The sequence below is a fragment of the Hylobates moloch genome, unplaced genomic scaffold, assembly GCF_009828535.3.
Source record: "Hylobates moloch isolate HMO894 unplaced genomic scaffold, HMol_V3 SCAFFOLD_2, whole genome shotgun sequence".
Lineage (NCBI taxonomy): Eukaryota > Metazoa > Chordata > Mammalia > Primates > Hylobatidae > Hylobates > Hylobates moloch.
This window is the reverse complement of record NW_026652277.1, coordinates 14,715,146-14,736,575: the sequence shown is the minus strand read 5'-3', so window position 1 is coordinate 14,736,575 and position 21,430 is coordinate 14,715,146. Positions and strand designations below refer to the sequence as shown.

At 40.9% G+C, this 21,430-nt stretch overlaps 1 protein-coding gene across 1 annotated transcript in view; it reads right to left on the bottom strand.

The window, feature by feature from the left end:
* Positions 1-20,600, bottom strand: part of OLAH (oleoyl-ACP hydrolase) — a 30,539-nt gene extending 9,939 nt beyond the window's left edge. The window contains exons 1-4 of the mRNA XM_032162505.2: positions 20,556-20,600; positions 16,924-17,118; positions 14,485-14,615; positions 2,372-2,510 (exon numbers count right to left, since the gene is read on the bottom strand). Coding sequence (XP_032018396.1) covers positions 2,372-2,510; positions 14,485-14,615; positions 16,924-16,955 — 302 coding nt within the window. The 5' untranslated portion in view covers positions 16,956-17,118; positions 20,556-20,600. The remainder of the gene's footprint in view (positions 1-2,371; positions 2,511-14,484; positions 14,616-16,923; positions 17,119-20,555) is intronic.
* Positions 20,601-21,430: the final 830 nt, after the last annotated feature.

Sequence of the window (21,430 nt, the reverse complement as noted above, 5' to 3'; positions counted from 1 at the left end):
AGATTTAGCACTGATTTGCACAGTGTCTTCAAATTAATTTAAATTTCCTTTTCTTCCTTAAAGGTGTGTATTACTATGCCTCTGACAGTATATATCTACAGTTCTCAAAATACGGTTTAGGTACCCCTGGAAATTTCTGAGAGCCTAATGGATGGTCCATGAGGTCAAAGCTATTTTCAGGATAAATACTAAAATGTTATTTGCCTTTTTTACTCTAATGAATACACAGTGGAGTTTTCCAGAAGCTATATGACATGTGATATAGCAACAATTTGAATGCAGAGACAGAAATGAGAATCCATCTGCCTTCTATTATGTCAGACATTAAGCAGATTTGCAAAAGTATCAAATGATGCCACACTTCTCACCTTCTCACATTTTTTTGGAAAATATAGTCTTTTTCATTAAAATATATTATTTATGTCAACGTATAATAGGTTTGTTAATGTTATTTTTAGATAAGTTAATAAACGTCTTTAAAATTTCTTAGTTTTTCCTTCCAGTATGATAAATATCGCCAGATATATCACATATAAACAAAAGCTCTTTGAGTTCCTCAGTGCATCTTAAAAGTATAAAGGGGTACTGGGATCGAAAATGTTTGTGAACTTCTATTGATATTATGTAAATACATTTGGTTGACAGAACTGCCAGAGGTTGCTTATTTGTAAATTGCATATGAATATATTTTCTGAAAGAAAGGGAAACTGAGCACCATGTTCACTGCGCATGGAGTGTAAAGTGCAGGTAATTTGGAAATATATAGCAACAAGTTTTACAGGCTGGATGCAGTGCCTCGTATCTGTAATCCCAACATTTTGAGAGGCAGAGGTGGGTGGATCACTTGGGTGCAGGAGTTGGAGACCAGCCTAGGCAACATGGCGAAACCCCATCTCTATAAAACATCAATGACAAGAAATTAGCAGCGTGTGGTGGCATGATCCTGTAGTCAGCTACTTGGGAGGCTGAGGTGGAAGAATCACTTGAGCCTGGGAGACAGAGGTTGCAGTGAGCTGTGATTGCACCACTGCCCTGCAGCCTGGGTGACAGAGCAAGACCCTGTCTCGAAAAGAACTTTAACAATGTGCATATTATTTAACATAAATTCTGAGAATTTATCCTAAAAAACTGATAGGAGATTTATACTAAATTTTCTATAAGAATGTTCACTGGGCTGGGTGCCGTAGCTCCCGCCTGTAATCCCAGCACTTTAGCACGCCAAGGCAAGTGGATCACTCGAGGTCAGCAGTTTGAGACCAGTCTGGCCAACATGGTGAAACCCCAACTCCATTAAAAATACAAAAATTAGCCAGGTATGGTGGTATGTGCCTGTAATCCCAGCTATTCGAGAGGCTAAGGTGGGAGGATTGCTTGAACCCATGAGGTGTAGGTTGCAATGAGCTGAGATTGTGCCACTGCACTCCAGCCTGGGTGACAGAGTGAGACTGTCTCAAAAAAAAAAAAAAAAAAAAAAAAAAGAATGTTCACTGGACTATTGTTTATAACAGAAAAAGATAGAAATAACTCATATCCACAAAAGGAGGTTAATCAAACAAATCATGAAGCAATGTATACTTACAGGATGTGAAAGATTTTTATAGCAATAATATAAATATATTTAATATTATATTTAATTTAATATTACTATAATATAAATATAGCAATATATATCTTTCACATCCTGTGAGTGTACATTGCTTTTAAGTGAAAAAGATCAAGTAAATTTATAAAACCAGACCCCATTGTGTAAAAATACTAAGGAACCACATCAGAATTTTAAAGCATTGTTATCTGGGTAGTAGGATGAAGGGTACTTTTTATTTTTCAATTTCTGCTTGATTATATTTGTAAATCTTATATGATATAATAGCCAAAATTTATTGAGTCCTTACTGTATACCAATTTATTTAGGATCACTATTCATTTAAGCCTCACAAGTGGGAACTATTGTTATTGTACCCTTATAGAAAAAGGAACTAACTCAGAAGCCTAAGAAATTTTCCCAAGGTCATACAACAGGTAAGAGATAGCCAGAACCCCAGGGTCGCTGAATTAACCTTGAAATTATACGACGTAGCTTAAGAAACATATACTCTTTGCATAATTTCTTATTTCAAAAATAAATAGAATATAAGCTGCTGTTAAAGTCTTGGTTTTACAAGTGTTGACTTTATTTGCCTAAAAGGAAAAAAAATAGGTATACTTACCATACAAACTGGTGAACTGTAAAAGTTGTGATGGCCATAATTACCTAACATGCTATCTAACCAATACAAAGGTATGCATCTTACAAAACACAAAGAATAACATTAACCACAAACTTCAGATAGAAGAAACTCCCCCAAAGTCTTCTAAAACAGATATCAAATACCTGTGGCCAAAAAATGCAAATGGTTTATCCTGGATGACTGGCTGCAGAGCACAAACAACTTCATCAACTAACTGGGAGATGTCATTAGCAAAAGGTTCTTCAACTCGGCTTTCTCTTCCAGGAAGCCTTAAGGAGTGCACTGGAGATGGAGAAACACAAGTGAACATGCACAGACAGTGAATGAGATATTGTGATGTTATAAAAGGGCTCATATTTACCTGATGGAAAAAATTTCAAAGAAATGAATGATAACAGTTAAGTCCAGCAAGGTAAAACTTTTAGAATTTGCTGATAATAAAAGCAAGAGAATAAAATATAGCAGACTAAGAATCTGCTCACAATAAGATAAAGGGAACACCTAGAAGAAAAAGAAAACAAAGGAACTGAAAATTCCATTGATGATCATGTGCTGATGAAATGCTTACCCCAACAACCATTACCTATATCAGGAAAATAAAACATCAGGTTTCAAGGGTGACCTAGAGGGTCAGGAGATAAGGCACTGGAATGCATTAAATTTGAGAGTTAGAACTGAGTCCTTTACACAAAGCCAAGAAACTCTAAATTCTAGACCCTTTGTGAAAAAGTAGACTACAAATAAACTATTTATTTTCCAAATGGCAAAGGAGAAAAGAAGAACTTTCTGATTTTGCCTTGGCTCTGAATGGGGGAAAAAGTCTGCCCTTAGATTTTTTTAAACAAAGCCTTGTATTTATGCAAATTTGAAGTTTATTTATGTTACCTTGGTAGACTGGAGTGCAGGTAACATAAATAAACTTCAAATTTATAGAAAGTGAAGCTGGAAAAATAACTCGAAGTGATCCTGGGCTAGTAGCCTTCAGGATGCCTAACAGAAACAATGACAAGTCATCTCCTAATGAATAAATACACAATCTAAGCATCTCCAGAATCAAACATCAAGCTGATCCCAAATAACTTATTGGCTTGCTTGCTAGAGCAAAGTCTAACACACTGTACAGGAATACAACAAAATCTAGGACCCAACAATGTAAAACTCACAATGTCTAACATCTAATCAAAACTCACCAGACATGCCAAAAAGCTGGAAGGTATAACCCATAACAACTCCAGGGAGAGCATCAAACATATGAAACAGACAAGAAATAACAAAAGATGGAGTCAGCAGACAAGGAACTTAAACAGTTATTAAATACAAATGTGCTCAATAATGTAAATGAAAACATGAACATGATAAGAACAGAAACTACAGATTTTTAAAAGACCCAAATGGAACTTGTAGAGGTGTAAATTATCTGAAAAAAATTTTTAAAAACACCAGACGGGATTAACAGCAGACTAGACACCAAGAAGAAAAGATCAGTGAACTTAAACATAGAAAAAGAAACTATCCACAATTAAGCATGTTGGCCAGGCATAGTGGCTCACACCTGTAATCCCAGCACTTTGGCAGGCCGAGGTGGGCAGATCACTTGAAGTCAGGAGTCCAAGACCAACCTGGCCAACAGGGTGAAACCCCATCTCCACTAAAAATACAAAAATTGGCTGGGCGTGGTGGCATGCACCTGTAGTCCCAGTTACTTGGGAGGTGGAGGCAGGAGAATCACTTGAGCCTGGGAGGCAGAGGTTGCAGTGAGCCAAGATCATACCACTGCACTCCAGCCTGGGTGACAGAGTGAGACTCTGTCTTCAAAAGAAAAGAAAATTAAGCATAGAAAGAACATGACAAAATAAACGCACAGCTGATGAGTATACTGTGGTACACTATAAATCAATCTAACATAGGTGTAATTGGAGTCCCAGAAGGAGAGAAGAGAAGAGGGAAACAGAAAAACATTTGAAAAAAAATAGTGGCTGAATATGTCAAAATTTGAAACTTACAAAGTCGTAGATCCAAGAAGTTCAAGGAAACACAAACAGAATAAACAATGAAAACCACACCAAGGCTTGTCCATCAAATTGCTAAAAACACTTGATAAAAAGATGATCTTAAAAAGCAGCCACAGAAGAGAGACATAGATACAAAGGTAATGGCAAAACATTTCTTATTTATTTTTTTGAGAAGGAGTCTTGCACTGTTGCTCAGGCTGGATTGTAGTGGTGCCATCTTGGCTCACTACAACCTCTGCCTTCCAGATTGAAGTGATTCTCCTGCCTCAGCCTCCCAAGTAGCTGGGAATACAGGCACATGCCACCACACCCGGGTAATTTTTGTAATTTTAGTAGAGACAGGGTTTCACCATGTTGGCCAGGCTGGTCTCAAACTCCTGACCTCAAGTGATCTGCCCACCTTAGCCTCCCAAAGTGCTAAGATTACAGACATGAACCACTGTGCCCAGGCCATGACAGCACATTTCTTATTAGAAATTGTTCAAGCCTGCCAGGTGTGGTGGCTTTTGCCTGTAATCCCAGCACTTTGGGAGGCCGAGGCTGAAGGTGCTTGAGCCCAGGAGTTTGAGACAGCCTGGGCAATGAAGTGAGACCTTATCTCTATAAAAAAAAAAAAATTAAAAATATTAGCTGAGTATGGTGGTGCACATCTGTAGTCCCAGCTACTTGGGAGGCTGAGGCAGAAGGATTGCTTGAGTCTAGGAGGTTGAGGCTACAGTGAGCAGTGATATTGCCACTGCACTCAAGCTGGGAGACAGGATGAGATGGACGGATAGATGGACAGATGGAGGGGAGGGGAGGGAAGGGAAGGGGAGAGGGAGGGAAGGGGAGAGGGAGGGAGGGAGGGAAGGGAAGGGAGGGAAGGAGAGAGGGAAGGAAGGGAAGGAGGGAAGGAGAGAGGGAGGGAGGGAAGGAGAGAGGGAGGGAGGGAAGGAGGGAGGGAAAGGAAGGACAGAGGGAAGGGAAGGAGGGAAGGAGAGAGGGAAGGAGGGAAGGAAGGGGAGAAATAGGGCAAGCCAGAGAACAATACTAGGGGGTAGGAAGGGAGGGAACAACTGTCACCCTGGCATTACATATCCTGTGACAGTATCTTTCAAAAGTGGAAGTTAAAGACTTTTTAGACACATAAAACCCACAAGAATTCAATGCCAGCAGACTTGCACTAAAATAAATATTAAAGGAACTTCTTCAGGCAGAATAAAAATAATGTCAGATGAAAATATGGATCTACTTTAACAAAGGTAATCATGTAAATATATACAAAAGATTATTTTTTATCATTTTGGTTTTCCCCCCACAAACTCAGCAGTTCTTACTAAACATTTTTTTTCACTTTAAAATCACTAAAAAAGACAGCTGACTGCTCTACACAAAATTGATAAGTAGGAAAGTGTCTTACAAAAGTAGCACAAAGGTCAAGAGAGAGGAATGGAATAACACTCTTATAAGGTTCTTTCATTAAAAATGAACTGGTATAATAAAATTTGAAAGTAGACTGTGATCATTTAAAGATGTGTTTTGGAAGGCTAAGTGCGGTGGCTCATGCCTATAATTCCAGCACTTTGGGAGGCCAAGGTGGGAGGATTGCTTTGGCTCAGGAGTCCAAGACCAGCCTAGGCAACATAGGGAGACCCCGTCTGTACGAAAAACTTAAAAAAACAAAATTAACCAAGCATGGTGGCACATTCCTATAGTCCCAGCTACTCAAGAAGCTGAAGCAGGCCAGAAACAAAAAATGACAAAATATTGCTAAATCAAAGCAATACTTTTTAAACTGGAGAAATAGATCTCACTCATGGATCAGAGGACGCAACACTGTTATGATGTCAGTTTTCCCAAAATGGATCTATAACTTCACGGCAACCCCAAACAAAATCTCAGGAAATTGATAAGCTGATTTTAAAAGCTGTATGGAAATACAAAGGACTTAAAATATCCAAAACAACATTCAGAAAGAAGAACAAAGTTGGAGAACTTATGCTACTGGATATCTAAGGCTTATTATAAGGCCACAGTAATCAAGACAGTATACTTTTGGAGTAAACATAGACATATAGGTGAGTGGAGTAACAGAATCCAGAAATAGACCTACACATGGACTTGCAGATACTCATTTTTTCCATGAAGGCATCAAGGAAACATCCCAATTACCCTGAGACTGCCCTGCTGCTGGAATGAAGACGCTGTGTTTCTGGTATCATATGAGGCAAGTACACCAATGGGACAGAATAGAGAACCCGGGCCAGGCACGGTGGCTCATGCCCATAATTCCAGCACTTTGGGAGGCCGAGGCAGGTGGATCACCTGAAGTCCGGAGTTTGAGTCCAGCCTGACCAACATGGCAAAACCACATTTCTACTAAAAATACGAAAATTAACCAGGCATAGTGGCTCATGCCTGTTATCACAGCTACTCGGAAGGCGGTGGCATGAGAATCGCTTGAACCCAGGAGGCGGAGGCTGCAGTGAGCTGAGATTGCGCCATTGCACTCCAGAGCGAGACTCCGTCTCAAAAAAAAAATAGCCCAGAAATAGAGCCACATACATGTGAAAACTCAATTTACAATTCAACTGACACTTAAAACCAGTGGGGGAATGTACAGACCACTCAGTAAGCGTTGCCAGGCCAACTGGCTATTCATGTGGTATAAGTAAACTTGGATATCTAGCTCACACTATATACAAAAGACTGGCTCAAATATGACAAAAATACTTTAGAATTGATAGAAGAAAAATAGGCAAACAACTGTGACTTGGGGTTAGGGTATAGGGTTAGGTTAGGCTTACTTTTAAAGCAAGCCATAAAAAGCATAAAGTTTAAAAGAAGAGTAATAAGCTTGATTATATTAAAATTTAAAGCTTCTGTGAGTCAGAAGACACCACATTAAAAAGAAAGGTGTAGTCCCAGCTACTCGGAGAGGCTGAGGCAGGAGAATGGCGTGAACCCGGGAGGCGGAGCTTGCAGTGAGCCGAGATTGCGCCACTGCACTCCAGCCTGGGCGACAGAGCGAGACTCCGCCTCAAAAAAAAAAAAAAAAAAAAAGAAAGGTGGCACAAACTAGAAGACATTTTCAACACACAAAACCTACTAAAAAAAAATTAGAATCCGGAATAGACAAAGAATTTTGGCCAGGCACGGTGGCTCACGCGTATGGTGGCTCACGCCAGCACGTGGGCAGGCTGAAGCAGGAGGATCACTAGAGCCCAGGAGTTTGAGACCAGCCTTGGCAACATAGTGAGATGCTGTCTGTACAAAAAAATAAAATAAAATTAGCCGAGCACAGTGGTGTATGCCTCAGGAGGCTGAGGTGGGAGGATCGCTTGAGGCTGAAAAGTTAAGGCTGCAATGAGCCAAGATCATGCTATTGTATTCCAGCCTGGGCAACAGAGCAAGATCCTGTCAAAAGGAAAAGAAAAAGGAAGGAAGGAAAGGAAGGAAAGAAAGAAAGGAAAGAATTTCTACATGTCAGTGAGAAAAAGACAAGCGATCAAAATGTGAAAAAAATGTCTAATCTTACTTGTAATAAGGGTTAATCAGTGTAAAGTTAGAATAATTTCATGCACAGAGCAAAAAATTAGAATGGTATTGTCAACAATATAGAGCAATAAGAATTTTCCTATACTGCTTGGTAGTATAAATTATTATAATTCCTTTGGAGAACAATTTGACAATATTTCATGTAGTTGAAGATGTTCATACTCTACCACCCAGAAATTCCATTCCTAGATGTAGACTCTCTCGTACATGTATGTAAGAAGACATGTATAAGATGCTCATAGAGGCCCTGTTTATACTAATAGCAAAAAATGAAAATGACCTTAATGCCTGAGAACAGAATAGATACATAAATTGTGTTATAGTCACACAATGGAATACTAAAAACTAGATTGAGGGAAAAGCAAGTTTCAGAGAAATGTCTGTAATCCCAGCACTTTGGAAAGCCGAGGCAGGTGGATCACCTAAGGTCAGGAGTTTGAGACCAGCCTAGCCAACATGGTGAAACCCTGTCTCTACTAAAAATACAAAAATTAGCTGGGCATAATAGTACATGCCTATAATCCCAGATACTTGGGAAGCTGAGGCAGGAGAATCTCTTAAACCCAGGAGGTGGAGATTGCGGTGAGCAGAGATTGTGCCACCGCACTCCAGCCTGAGGGACAGAGTGAGACTCTGTCTCAAAAAAAAAAAAAGTATATAAAGTTAGAAATATGAGAGATTATACTGTATCTTGCTTAAGTCAATGTTTGAGGAGGCCATAAATGAAGAGGGAGACTTCAGTTATATTGGTACTGTTTTATTCTATAAGGGGAGCAGTGGACACGGTTAAGTTTATGGTATACATTTTTATAGATTGACTATTTGAAAACTTGTTTAAAGTAGTGGCCTTTAATTGTTTGTATTGAACCATCAGCTATTGATTAAAAACCTCATATAAAAGTATTTCTGATAATTTCTAAAAAGGCCTTTAGGCCTCTCTTCTTCCAATGAATGGATTATTTTCTTTGAGACTTGATCTCAGAGTATTGGCTACCAGCATGTAGAAAGGATGAGACTTGGAAAGCTTGAGGAATACACAGGTATGGTGTTGGGAATCCTGATAGCTACAAATAAAGAAGGATAGGGCTGGAGATAGAAAAGAGTCCTACAGAAACATGAAAATATCAAAGACCCAGAATTACAGAACACCCACCCACACAAACGAGGTGGTTTTTAAAACTGCACTTCACTAGTAAGCAACCAACCTTAGCTCCAGTAGAATGACCTATTCTTGCTCGTCAGGAAAATCTAACGCACTTCGTCGTAAACAAAGATAAATTTATCTTATAGAATATAGAAAGTAAAAATCAAAGTTTTTCAGCCAATGAAAACACTTTCCCCTTCTCTACTAAAAATTATAAAAATTAGCCGGGCATGGTGGCACATGCCTGTAATCCCACCTACTTGGGAGGCTGAGACATGAGAATCACTTGAACCCTGGAGGCAGAGGTTGCAGTGAGCCAAGATCACAATACTGCACTCTAGCCTGGGTGACAGAGTGAGACTCTGTCTCAATAATAAACAAAACAAAACAAAAAACACCTCACAGAGCAGAAAAAAACAGCACAACACTCCAACTTGGATGAAATGAAACCAGAAATAGTGGAAACAAAAGAACACTGTAACTCAGAAATGTAAAATTCTTCATAGAAATAGACCAAAAAAAATTGCACAAAGCTGACAGAATAGCAGACAGAAATGGATTAAAAAGACAAAAATTATTTCAAAAATGACTAAAAGTTGCCCATGACACAGTGGATGCAAAGTGCTATATTGAATTAGATATGGAGTACAAGCAAAAGAGCTAGGAAACAAAAGCGGGACAGAGAAAACATTACAAAACAAAGTAGTAGTCATGGAAGGGAAAACATTACAAAACAAAGTGGTAGTCATGGAAGGCAGAAAAGTTTCCAGCACAGGAACACATGGAGAGCCTCAAGGAAACTAAACAAAATAAAACACTGGAAAATAATCAATATTTAATTCATGCAAACTTCCTGTTAGCAGCAGCGAATCGTAATGGCTCTGTGACAACCTCAATTCTTGTAGAAGGAAGTAGAGTAGAAGGAAGAATTTGACCAAGGGGCATAAGGCAGACTGAGAGACTGAGGCAAGTTTTAGAGCAGGAGTGAAAGTTTATTAAAAATCTTAAAAAGGCCAGGCGCGGTGGCTCGTGCCTGTAATCCCAGAACTTTGGGAGGCCAAGGCGGGTGGATCACTTGAGGTCAGGAGTTTGAGACCAACCTGGCCAACATGGTGAAATCCTGTCTCTACTAAAAATACAAAAATTAACTGGGCGTGGTGGCAGGCTCCTGCAAAATCCCAGTTACCCAGGAGGCTGAGGCAGGAGAATTGCTTGAACCCAGGAGACAGAGGTTGCAGTGAGCTGAGATTGCGCCACTGCACTTCAGCCTGGGTGACAGAGCGAGACTCCATCTCAAAAAAAAAAAAAAAAAAAAAAATGCTTAAGAGGATTGAGCACTGTGGCTCACGCCTATAATCCCAGCACTTTGGGAGGCTGAGGCCGGTGAATCCTTGAGCGAGTACGATACCAGCCTAGACAACATGGCAAAAGCCCATCTCTACAAAAACAACAACAACAAAAATACGAAAAAAGAAATTAGCCAAGCGTGGTAGCTTATGCTTGTGTTCCCAGCTACTTGGAAGGCTGGAGTGGGAGGATCGCTTGAGCCTGGGAGGTTGAGGCTGTAGTGAGCTGTGATTGCACCGCCACGCTCCAGCCTGGGCAACAGAGCAAGACCCTGTGTCAAGAAAAAAAAAAAAAAAAGCTTAGAACAGAAACAAAAAAGGAAGTGAAGTGTGAAGTACACTTGGAAGAGGGCCAAGTGGATGACTTGAGAGACTAAGTGCCCTGCTTAACCTTTGACTTGGGGTTTTATACATTGGTATGCTTCCGGGGATTGCATCCCTTCTACCCTGATTCTTCCCTTGGGGTGGGCTCTCTGCATGCACAGTGGCCTGCCGGAACTTGGGAGGGGCTGCATGCCCAGTGTGTTTACTGGAGTTGTATGCATGCTCACTTAAAGCGTTTTTCCCTTACTAGTTTTTCTGGAAGAAGGACCAGTTAAACACCACCATTTTGCCTCTTAGTGCGCATGTGTGAATCCACTTGACCAGTTTCTGAAATCCTATCAGGAAGCTGCTGATTGCCAACTTTCAGTGTGTTGTAGCTATTGGGGGACTGCCTTTCCCTGGAACCGGTGGTGACTAATTATTATTTTAGATAGACGGTTTAACAACTGCTTGACCATCACCTGATAGTCACTTGACATTCCTGGCTGGGGGTGGAGGGGCCTCTCCTGCCTTGTTAATGTCTAACTACCTACTGTAACATTCCCTGAAATAAAATAAGAAAGAAAACTACATATTAAAAGAGCCTGTCATATGCTTGAGAAACTTGACCCATAGTAGTTGCATTAAAATGTTAGAATTTGAGGATTTCTGGCCGGACACAGTGGCTCACACCTGTAATCCCAGCACTTTGGGAGGCCGAGGCAGGCGGATCACATGAGGTCAGGAGTTCGAGACCACCCTGGCCAACATGGTGAATCCCCGTCTCTACTAAAATACAGAATTAGCCAGGCATGGTGGTGCATGCCTGTATTCCCAACTACTCAGGAGGCTGAGGCAGGAGGATCACTTGAACCCAGGAGGTAGAGGCTGCAGTGAGTCGGGATCATGTCACTGCACTCCGGCCTGGGGCCTAGGTGACAGAATGAGACTCTGTCACCAAAAAAAAAGAGCCTTCCAAACAAATTACAAAGTCATTTATAAAAGAAGCAAATCAGGATGATATCAGACTCTTTGATAACAAAATCTGAAGCAAGACAACAAACAGTAAAACAAGTTGTTAAAGAAACTCAAAGAAGTATACACATCAGTAATTTATCTCCTGGCCAGATACTGTAGTTTACACCTGTAATCCCAGCACTTTGGGAGGTCAAGATCGGGGGATTGCTTCAGGCTAGGAGTTTGAGACCAGCCTGGGCAACAAAGCAAGACTCTGTCTCTACAAAAAAATTTTTTTTTAAAAAGAAAGAAAGTATTGCCAGTATCAAAGCAGTCTTAGAGATGGAGGAACTTAGCATGTATTGGAATCATGAGTCTGCCTGAAGAATCTACTAAAACAGCAATCAACTATAGCCCATGGGTCAAAGCCAGCCTCCACATTGTTTTTATTTATTTATTTTTTTTAGGCGGAGTCTCACTCTGTCGCCCAGGCTGGAGTGCAGTGGCATGATCTTGGCTCGCAGCAACCTCCGCCTCCCAGGTTCAGGCGGTTCTTCTGCCTCAGCCTCCCGAGTAGCTGGGATTATAGGTGTGCACTACTACGCTCGGTTAATTTTCTGTATTTTTAGTAGAGACAGGGTTCACCATGTTGGTCAAGCTAGCCTTGAACCCCTGACCTCAAATAATCTGCCCGCCTCAGCCTCCCAAAGTGCCAGGATTACAGACGTGAGCCACCATGCCCAGCCTGCAGCCACATATTCTGGTAAATAAAGTTTTACTGGGACACAGCCGTGCTCATTTTGTAGGCATTGTCTGTGCTTGCTTTTGTGAGACAATGGCAAAGCTGAAGAGTTGCAACAAGGGCTGTATGTCCCACAAATGTGCAAATATTTACTATCAGGCCCTTTACAGAAAAAGCTCACATCCTTGTACTAGAAGACAAACTTCATCCAAAGAATACATGATTAGGGAAAGTTTGGCAAAAGGACTGGTGGTGAGTTTTGAAGACTTTATTGTTGTTCTAAGACTAAAAAAAAAAAAAAAAAATTAGGGATGATGTTATATGCTCAGAGTAAAAATAATACAACTTTTTTTATAGGAGAAGGAAGAAAAAAATACAGTAAGTTCATTGATTTCATACAGATAATAGGTGTGTCTCTAAGGATTCTGTCAGAAAAGGGAAAATCTGAAAGAAAAATCTTCAAAAATTGCCCAAGATGTCCACAGGTTGGACAGATGTGTAATAAAAACAAGCCTCTGAATGAAAGCTGAACTCTCACCTGCAAGGCTTAGAGCCATTAGATCAGATGGCTAATCCCTATCAGATGAAGCACAGAGACGGGATTAAATCAATCATGGCTCTCCAGACCTTAAGATGCCTACGTACTTTTTAACTTTTTATGCTATATACTTTAACCAATCAGAATTGTTAAGAATTCTGATTGTTAACAATGTGAATTTAGTAGAGACTGTGAAACCTAGTCTCTACTAAAAATACAAAAATTAGCTGGGCGTGGTGGCATGTGCCTGTAATCCCAGATACTTGGGAGGCTGAGGCAGGAGAATCGCTTGAACCTGGGAGGCAGAGGTTGCAGTGAGCTGAGATCATGCCACTGCACTCCAGCCTGGGAGACAGAGCAAGACTCTATCTCAAAAAAAAAAGGAATAAACAGTCTTGAAATCAGCCAGATTTACAATTGCACATAACATTGAATAAAAAAGTGCCTATTGTAAATCTGACAGCATCCACAAAAACAAGAAAACAAAAAACTATGGCTAATAAGGCAATAGAGACATACAGAACAGCTAATACTTTTATTTTTGACTTTAAAAAATTATTATTATAGAGGCCGGCTGCAGGGGCTCACACATGTAATCCTAGCACTTTGGGGCCGGGCGTGGTGGCTCACGCCTGTAATCCCAGCACTTTGGGAGGCCAAGGCGGGCGGATCACGAGGTCAGGAGATCGAGACCATCCTGGCTAACACAGTGAAACCCTGTCTCTACTAAAAATACAAAAAAATTAGCCGGGCGCGGTGGCAGGTGCCCGTAGTCCCAGCTATTCGGGAGGCTGAGGCAGGAAAATGGCGTGAACCTGGGAGGCGGAGCTTGCATTGAGCCAACACCGCGCCACTGCACTCCAGCCTGGGCAACAGATCCAGACTCCGTCTGAAAAAAAAAAAAAAATCCTAGCACTTTGGGAGGCCAAGGTGGGTGGATCATCTGAGGTCAGGAGTTTGAGACGAGACTGGCCAACGTGGTGAAACCCTGTCTCTACTAAAAATGCAAAAATTAGCTGGGCATGGTGGCACATGCCTGTAAGTGCAGCTACTTGGGAGGCTAAGGCACGAGCGTCACTTTAACCCAGGAGGTGGAGGTTGCAGTGAGCCAAGATTGCACCACTGCACTCCAGCCTGGGTGACAGAGCAAGACTCCAACTCAAAAACAATAAATAAATAAATAATTATTTTTATAGAGACAGGGTCTCACTGTGTTGCCCAGACTGGTCTTGAACTCCTGGCCTGAAGCAATCCTCCTGCCTCAGCCTCCCAAAGTACTGGTATTACAGGCGTGAGCCACTGCGCCTGGATTTACAGCAGTCTTTTAGACTCTGTATTAATTCAAAAGAAAAGCAGAAAAACGGAAAATAGAACACATCATGGGACAAATTGGAAACAATTGCAAGACGGTAGATTCAGTTCAAGCATATCAATAATTATACCAAAGACAAATGCAGTATTAGAACGTCATCTCCTAAAAGGTCCTTCTAGCTCTAACGATACAAAGTAAAGACAACTTACTTTAGAAATATAAAAGTTACCCTATTGAAGCGTAATCTTGAAAGTTTATTATTAATTACCTACCAGGAAGGAAAGTCTTGACCAAACTTCAAATTGTAATACGTTTATGTCATCTGCCCTTATAAGCTGCTTAAATGATGTTAAAAATTAACATACCTTCCAGCAAATCATGAGTATCTTGGCCCCATTTGGCAAAATGAATGGAGCCACCTCCTGCCCAGGGAAAGCAAATCAGCTTAAAAGTTGCCTCAGGGTTTTTGTATAAGCAGTTGAAAATGTCTTCATTCCTAGGAAGAAAATTCAAATATATTTAACATTATGTATATCAGTTAAGTTCCCTATACTGAATTACCTGTGTTTTAATGGAAATCTTTATTAATTATAAGAAACATATGTTCAAATATAAAGTGATTGCAAATTTTTCCAATAAGAAAGGGCAAAAAAGATTTTTACGGTCTGTGTTGACGATTTGAATACATAGGTTTTTAGGACTGGGCATGGTAGCTCATGCCTGTAATCCTAGCAATTTGGGAGGCCAAGGAGGAGGATCACTTGCAACCAGGAGTTTGAAGCTAGTCTGGACAACGTAGTGAGACCTCATGTCAACAAAAAATTTAAAAGTTAGGTTGGCATAGTAGTACACACCTATGATCCTAGCTACTTGGGAGGCAGAGGCAGGAGGATCTCTGCAGCCTAGGAGTTTGAGGGTGCAGAGAGCTAAGACTGCACCACTGAATTCCAGCCTCAGTGACAGAGTGACATCTTGCTTCTAATTTTTTTTTCTTGAGACATAGTCTCAAAAAAAAAAAAAAAAAAAAAAGACATAGTCTTATTTTGTTGCCCAGGCTGGAGTGTAGTGGCGTGATGTCGGCCCACAGCAACCTCCACCTTCCAGGTTCAAGCGATTCTCCTACCTCAGCCTCCCGAGTAGTTGGGATTACAGGCAAGTGCCACCATGCCAAGCTAATTTTTTTATGTTTTAGTAGAGACGGGGTTTCTCCATGTTGGTCAGGCTGGTCTCAATCTCCCGAACTCAGGTGATCTGCCTGTCTCGGCCTCCCAAAGTGCTGGGGTTACAAAAATAAGCCGCCACACCCAGCCCTTGTCTCTAATTTTTAAATTAAATAAACTTTCAGGGATGTAGGTGAAATAGTCAAATACCTACATATAACATTCAGTAAGTGCATTTTATAAGCACACTTAAAGTGACATAAATGTTAATTTAGAAATTGCCTTTTTCACAATTTGGAGAATAATTTTATCCACACCATTCATGGGCAGCTTCAATCTTGGTATCTTCATGATCTCCAGAGCCACTTTCCAAGTTATATGTAAGTTTTATAGAGCATATAATTTTGACTTCCTTCTGAATGTTTGATAAACAGTGCTTTTCAAATTTACTTATAGACTGGGCTCAGTGGCTCATGCCTGTAAGCCCAGCACTTTGGGAAGCCAAGGGAGGCAGATCACTAGAGGTGAGGAGTTCGAGACCAGCCTGGCCAACATGGTGAAACCCTGTCTCTACTAATGATACAAAAATTAGCTGGGTGTGGTGATGGGCACCTGTAATCCCAGCTACTCGGGAGGCTGAGGCAGGGGGATTACTTGAACCCAGGAGGCGGGGGTTGCAGTGAGCCGAGATCGCACCACTGCTCTCCAGCCTGGGTGACAGAGTGAGACGCTGTCTCAGAACAAACAAACAAATCTACTTATAATGTCACTGGAATTTTATCCCAAGATCCAAGTACCCAATCAGGTGATATTAGGAAAAGTTCTTTTTGAAAAAGTCGTCCTATCTGTACACATTTGTGCTCACCACAATTTAAACAATTTCTATAAAGTTTCCAAATTGATCCTTAAATTCCTTACAAAGATATATAATATTCCCAAATATGAGGTTCTAAACCCTAGTATAATGATGCAAAGGAATCTCTCGTTTTTTCAGTTGATCTCTACAAACATCCAAAACTAACACCAACTGATATCTTTTCAGGTTAACTTGTGTTCTGTAAAGGGTACTTTGTTCTTCATAACAAAATAATTCAGAACACTCATAAAATGAGAGATTTTGTATGAACCTAGGCACAAAAGAAAACTTTTTTTGGGGGGGTTGATAATTTCTGGAGAAAAACTCCCTGCTTTTTACTTGGGCATTTATGTTAATAATTACTAGTTTAAAGATAAAGGCAAAAAAGACTAATTTTTATTCTTTTTGAGATGGAGTCTTGCTGTCAACCAGGCTGGGGTGCAGTGGTGCAATCTCATCTCACTGCAACCTGCACCTCCCAGGTTTCAGCAATTCTCCTGCCTCAGCCTCCCGAGTGGCTGGGATTACTACCATCCTGAGTGTGCACCACCACACCTGGCGAATTTTTGGTATTTTTAGTAGAGACAGGGTTTTGCCATGTTGGCCAGGCTGGTCTTGAACTCCTGACCTCAGGTAATTCACCTGCCTCAGGCTCCCAAAGTGCTGGGATTACAGGTGTGAGCGCCTGGCCGAGAAGCCTCTTTCAAACTAAAAAGGCAGCCGTAAAAGGCAGGGTATCGGAGCCCCTGGGATGGAGGAAGAGCCTTGTGGCACAAGGGGTGGCCTGCCTGGTTCTCTTAGCTTGGTCTCCTGTCTCCATGCTGTGAGGTGAGGGTGCAAAATTGCTGGTCTTTGCGGCGTGTTGAGTACTCAACAGAAGTCAGTTCCTCTTGAGAGGTAGAACCTCTGCTCGGCCTTATGCACACAGAAAAGTGAGTAGATTTCTTTTTAAAGGCGCTGACTCTTATTGACTGCTCCAATCCCTGTTAAAAATGAAGAAGGTTAGAGGAAAAGGAAGGAGAAGACAGAGAAGAGAAAAAAATGACAGTGGGGATGACAAAGGAGAAGAAGAAATGGGTTAGAACCAACACAACTGATGTTATTCAGATAAGGAGTCACCACCCCCATCCCACTCCATTCATATCCAATTAGCAGTAAGTGCTTCCATTAACAGGACTGCTTACGTATATACAGAAAGATAAAGATGCAACATTTCCGGACTCTAGCCATGAAACAAGCCTGCTCCTAAAAGAACAGAAAACATTCCATACATACTAGAAAATTAGGGTAAGGGTGAGGGATGTTTGTTTTGGGAACAGAGGTGTCTTAGCTTTCTAACTGTTTGTAAAGTTGTGCTCTTTTAAATCTCAAGAAAGAGGCTGGGCGTGGTGGCTCATCCCAGTACTTGAGGTCAGGAGTTCAAGACCAGCCTGGCCAAGGCAGTGAAACCCCCATCTCTACTAAAAATATAAAAATTAGCTGGATATGTGGCCCATGGCTGTAATCCCAGCTAATTGGGAGGCTGAGGCAGGAGAATCGCTTGAACCCGGAAGATGAAGGTTGCAGTGAGCTGAGATCGTGCCACTGCACTCCAGCCTGGGCGACAAAATGAGACTCCATCTGAAAAAATAAAATAAATCTCAAGAAAGAGGGATTCTAAAAACAGGCTTCACTGCTGTGCCAAACTTCCCATTTTGCAATCTTCAAATATTCAGAAAAGAGAAGAAAAATAACTACTGAAAGAACTGTCATTAATTAATTTATTTATTTATTTATTTTTATTTTTTTGAGACGGAGTCTCACTCTGTTGCCCAGGCTGGAGTGCAGTGTCTCAAGTTAAAATGATTCTCCTGCCTCAGCCTCCCAAGTAGCTGGGATTATAGGTGCCCGCGACTGCGCCCAGATAACTTTTGTATTTTTAGTAAAGACAGGGTTTCACCATGTTGCCCAGGCTGGTCTCGAACTCCTGACCTCAAGTGATCCACCCACGTCAGCCTCCCAAAGTGCTGGGATTATAGGCGTGAGCCACCACGCCCGGCCAGATCTGACATTTATTTATTTATTTATTTATTTATTTATTTGAGACTGAATCTCGGTCTATCGCCCAGGCTGGAGTGTGGTGGCGCAACCTTGGCTCACTGCAACCTCTACCTCCCAGGTTCAGGTGATTCCTGTGCCTTAGCCTCCCGAGTAGCTGGAATTACAGGTGCCCACCACCACGCTTGGCTAATTTTTGTATTTTTAGTAGAGACGGGGGTTTCACCATGTTGGCCAGGCTGGTCTTGAACTCCTGACCTCAAGTGCAGCTCTGTCATTTATAAAGATCTTTATCTTCTTACTTCCTAGGAGCTCCTTGGATCCCAAGTATTCATTTTAAGGCCACGGTTAACTTGGCAAGCTCAGTTGTGACTTTCAACGCAGTTCCAGGGAGCCCAGGTGAATCCCTGAGCTTAAAGTTTTTATCATGCAGTGGAGGGCATTTTTAGGAACAGAAAGATGTGCCTAAATAGAGAAAGAAAGTTTACAGAGGGTGGGGAGCCCATCTGTTTGTTTCTTAGAGCCTTTTCTTAGTAATTCTGGGCCAGAGCCACCATCAACTCTCAGAAAAAAATCACCTGAATGACTCATGAGGATTTCACTGACTTTACCTGGAAATAGTTCCTTCTTAGGTAACGATATGAAAGGCAGAAAAAGACAGCAAGTTCTTCCAAGAAAAATAGGCAGTCAGAGCTGGGATACAAATTTTTTGGTGTTGACAATTAAAAGTTGTTATGGAGCATTACAAAGTTTTCATAAAATTAGGTTGAATTCCTCCAACTCTTTCTAATTGAAGTACATAAAAACCTTGTTTTGTATTATTTTTTGACTTGGCACAGTCTGTGATCAATCATACCTGGGAAGATTAAACATTTAACCACTGTCCAAGTTTACTCAAGAAATATTTTCCAAGTTGAGTAAAACATCCTGGGTTTTGTTTTCAACACTGAAGGGATCCTCTGCTAAGAATAACAGTGACTGTCTCCTCAAGGTTAAACCTCTAGATGCTTTCATTTGATTGAAGTACCAGATGAGAGAAGAGGGAGAGTAGGACAGAGACAATACTCCAGAGATAATGGCTTAGATTTTTGTGGAACTGATACATAATACTAGTCCAAAGATAAAACATGCCCAGCAAATGTCCAGCAGAATAGATTACAAAAAAAGCAATCTTTATAGAGATGCATTACAATGAAACTGCAAAACCAAGAAACACAGAAGAAAACTATTAAAAGGAGCCAGGAAGTGAGGAGAGGTGGGCATGGACTCACAGTAATGCAAAAACATGGAAGAGAATAGAATGATATCTTCAAGTACTAAGAGACAAGAACTGCCAAATTAGAATTCTATACCCAGTAAAAACAGCTTTTAGGAAACAGGGCAACATAAAGACATTTTCAGACAAGTAAAAACTAAGTTTGTCACCAGGAGACACTTTTTAAGAAATGTTAAAGGATATACTTTGAGCAGAAAGTAAATGATCCCAGATGGAAGATAGGAGATGCAAGGAGGAATGAAAAAGACAGTAATAAATATGTGAGCAAATGTAAATGAACATTGATTACATAAAATGGTAATTGTAATGTCTGGTGGATCTTAAAATATATGCAAAATTAGAGACAGACGCAGTGGCTCACGCCTGTAATCCCAGCACTTTGGGAGGCCAAGGCGGGTGGATCACGAGGTCAGGAGTTCGAGACCAGCCTGGCCAACATGGTGAAACCCCATTTCTACTAAAAATACAAAAATTAGCTGGGTGTGGTGGCAAGTGCCTGTAATCCCAGCTGCTCGGGAGGCTGAGGCAGGAGAACTGTTTCAACCCGGGAGGCGGAGGTTGCAGTGAGCCGAGGTTGCACCATTGTACTCCAGCCTGGGTGACAGGGCAAAACTCTATCTCAAAATTAAAAAAAAAGAAAGAAAAAAATATATATATATAAAATTAAAATACAAGGCAAAAATAATGTCAAAGTCAGGCACCGGCAAACGAAGTTCCTTACATTATCTGTGAGGTTTTACTAAATTTAGACTGTATAGATATGCATGCCTTAATTTCTCAGGCTAGCCCTTAGAAGAATAGAAACAGACCATAAATCATCCAAACTGGAAGAGACAAATGTTTATTTAATCAAAAAGAGAACTGAGAAAAGGAAAGGGAAAGAAACATAGAACAGGTAAAACAAATAAAAAGTAGAATACAAGATGACAGATTAAACCCCAGATACCAGTGATTATATTATATATAAACAGACTAAGTTCTCTAGTTACAAAGCAATATTCACAGATTAGATTAAAAGATAATCCAACTATAGGCTGTGCATATGAGACATATCTGAGAAGGTATTGCTCTATGATTTTTAGATAATTTAAAATATAAAATACTCACTTGCCAGGGCTTTGAGATGAACTCTGAGCAAACAATCTGAAAGATGACTTTCTTTGGATAGGCAAAGAAAGAGAGGACACGGGAAATGAGGTAATCTCAGAACATTATGAAAGAACAATGAAAACAACAAAGCAGGAAGAACAACATGGGCTGTGACCCAGAGGAGACACAATGTACCATCTATTAGGAAAATAAAAGAAGTTAACTAAACTGGAAGTCAAGGTCGGTGCGGTGGCTCACGCAGATAATCCCAGCACTTTGGGAGGCTAAGGTGGGTGGATCACCTGAGGTCTAGAGTTCGAGACTGGCCTGGCCAACATGGTGAAACCCCACCTCTACTAAAAAATACAAAAAATTAGCTGGGCATGGTGGTAGCCACCTGCTACTGAGGAGGCTGAGGCAGGAGAACCACTTGAACCCAGGAGATGGAGGTTGCAGTGAGCTGAGATCGTGCCACTGCACTCCAGGGCAACAAGAGCGAAATTCTGTCTAAAAAAAGAAAAGAAGAAGAGAATCCACTGGAAGGTGGAAAAAGGTGAATTGACTTTCAGAATGACTGACTAGACAGTAAAAACAAGTTAAGAGGCTGTTTTAGAGATCTAGATGATAAAGAGTGATACCTGGCCTTATAATATTAGCAAACGCATAACACTAAGGACCAAGCACTCTTCTAAGCTTTCAATACCTATTAAGACTTTTCATGTTTACAATCATGTAGGCATTATTCACAAGAATAATTAAGGTATTATGTCCCTCATTTTGAAGATTAAAAAAAGCTAAGGCACGGAGAGATTAACTGACTAAAAGACACGTGGATGGCCAGACACGGTGGCTCACACCTGTAATCCCAGCACTTTGGGAGGCCGAGGCAGGCA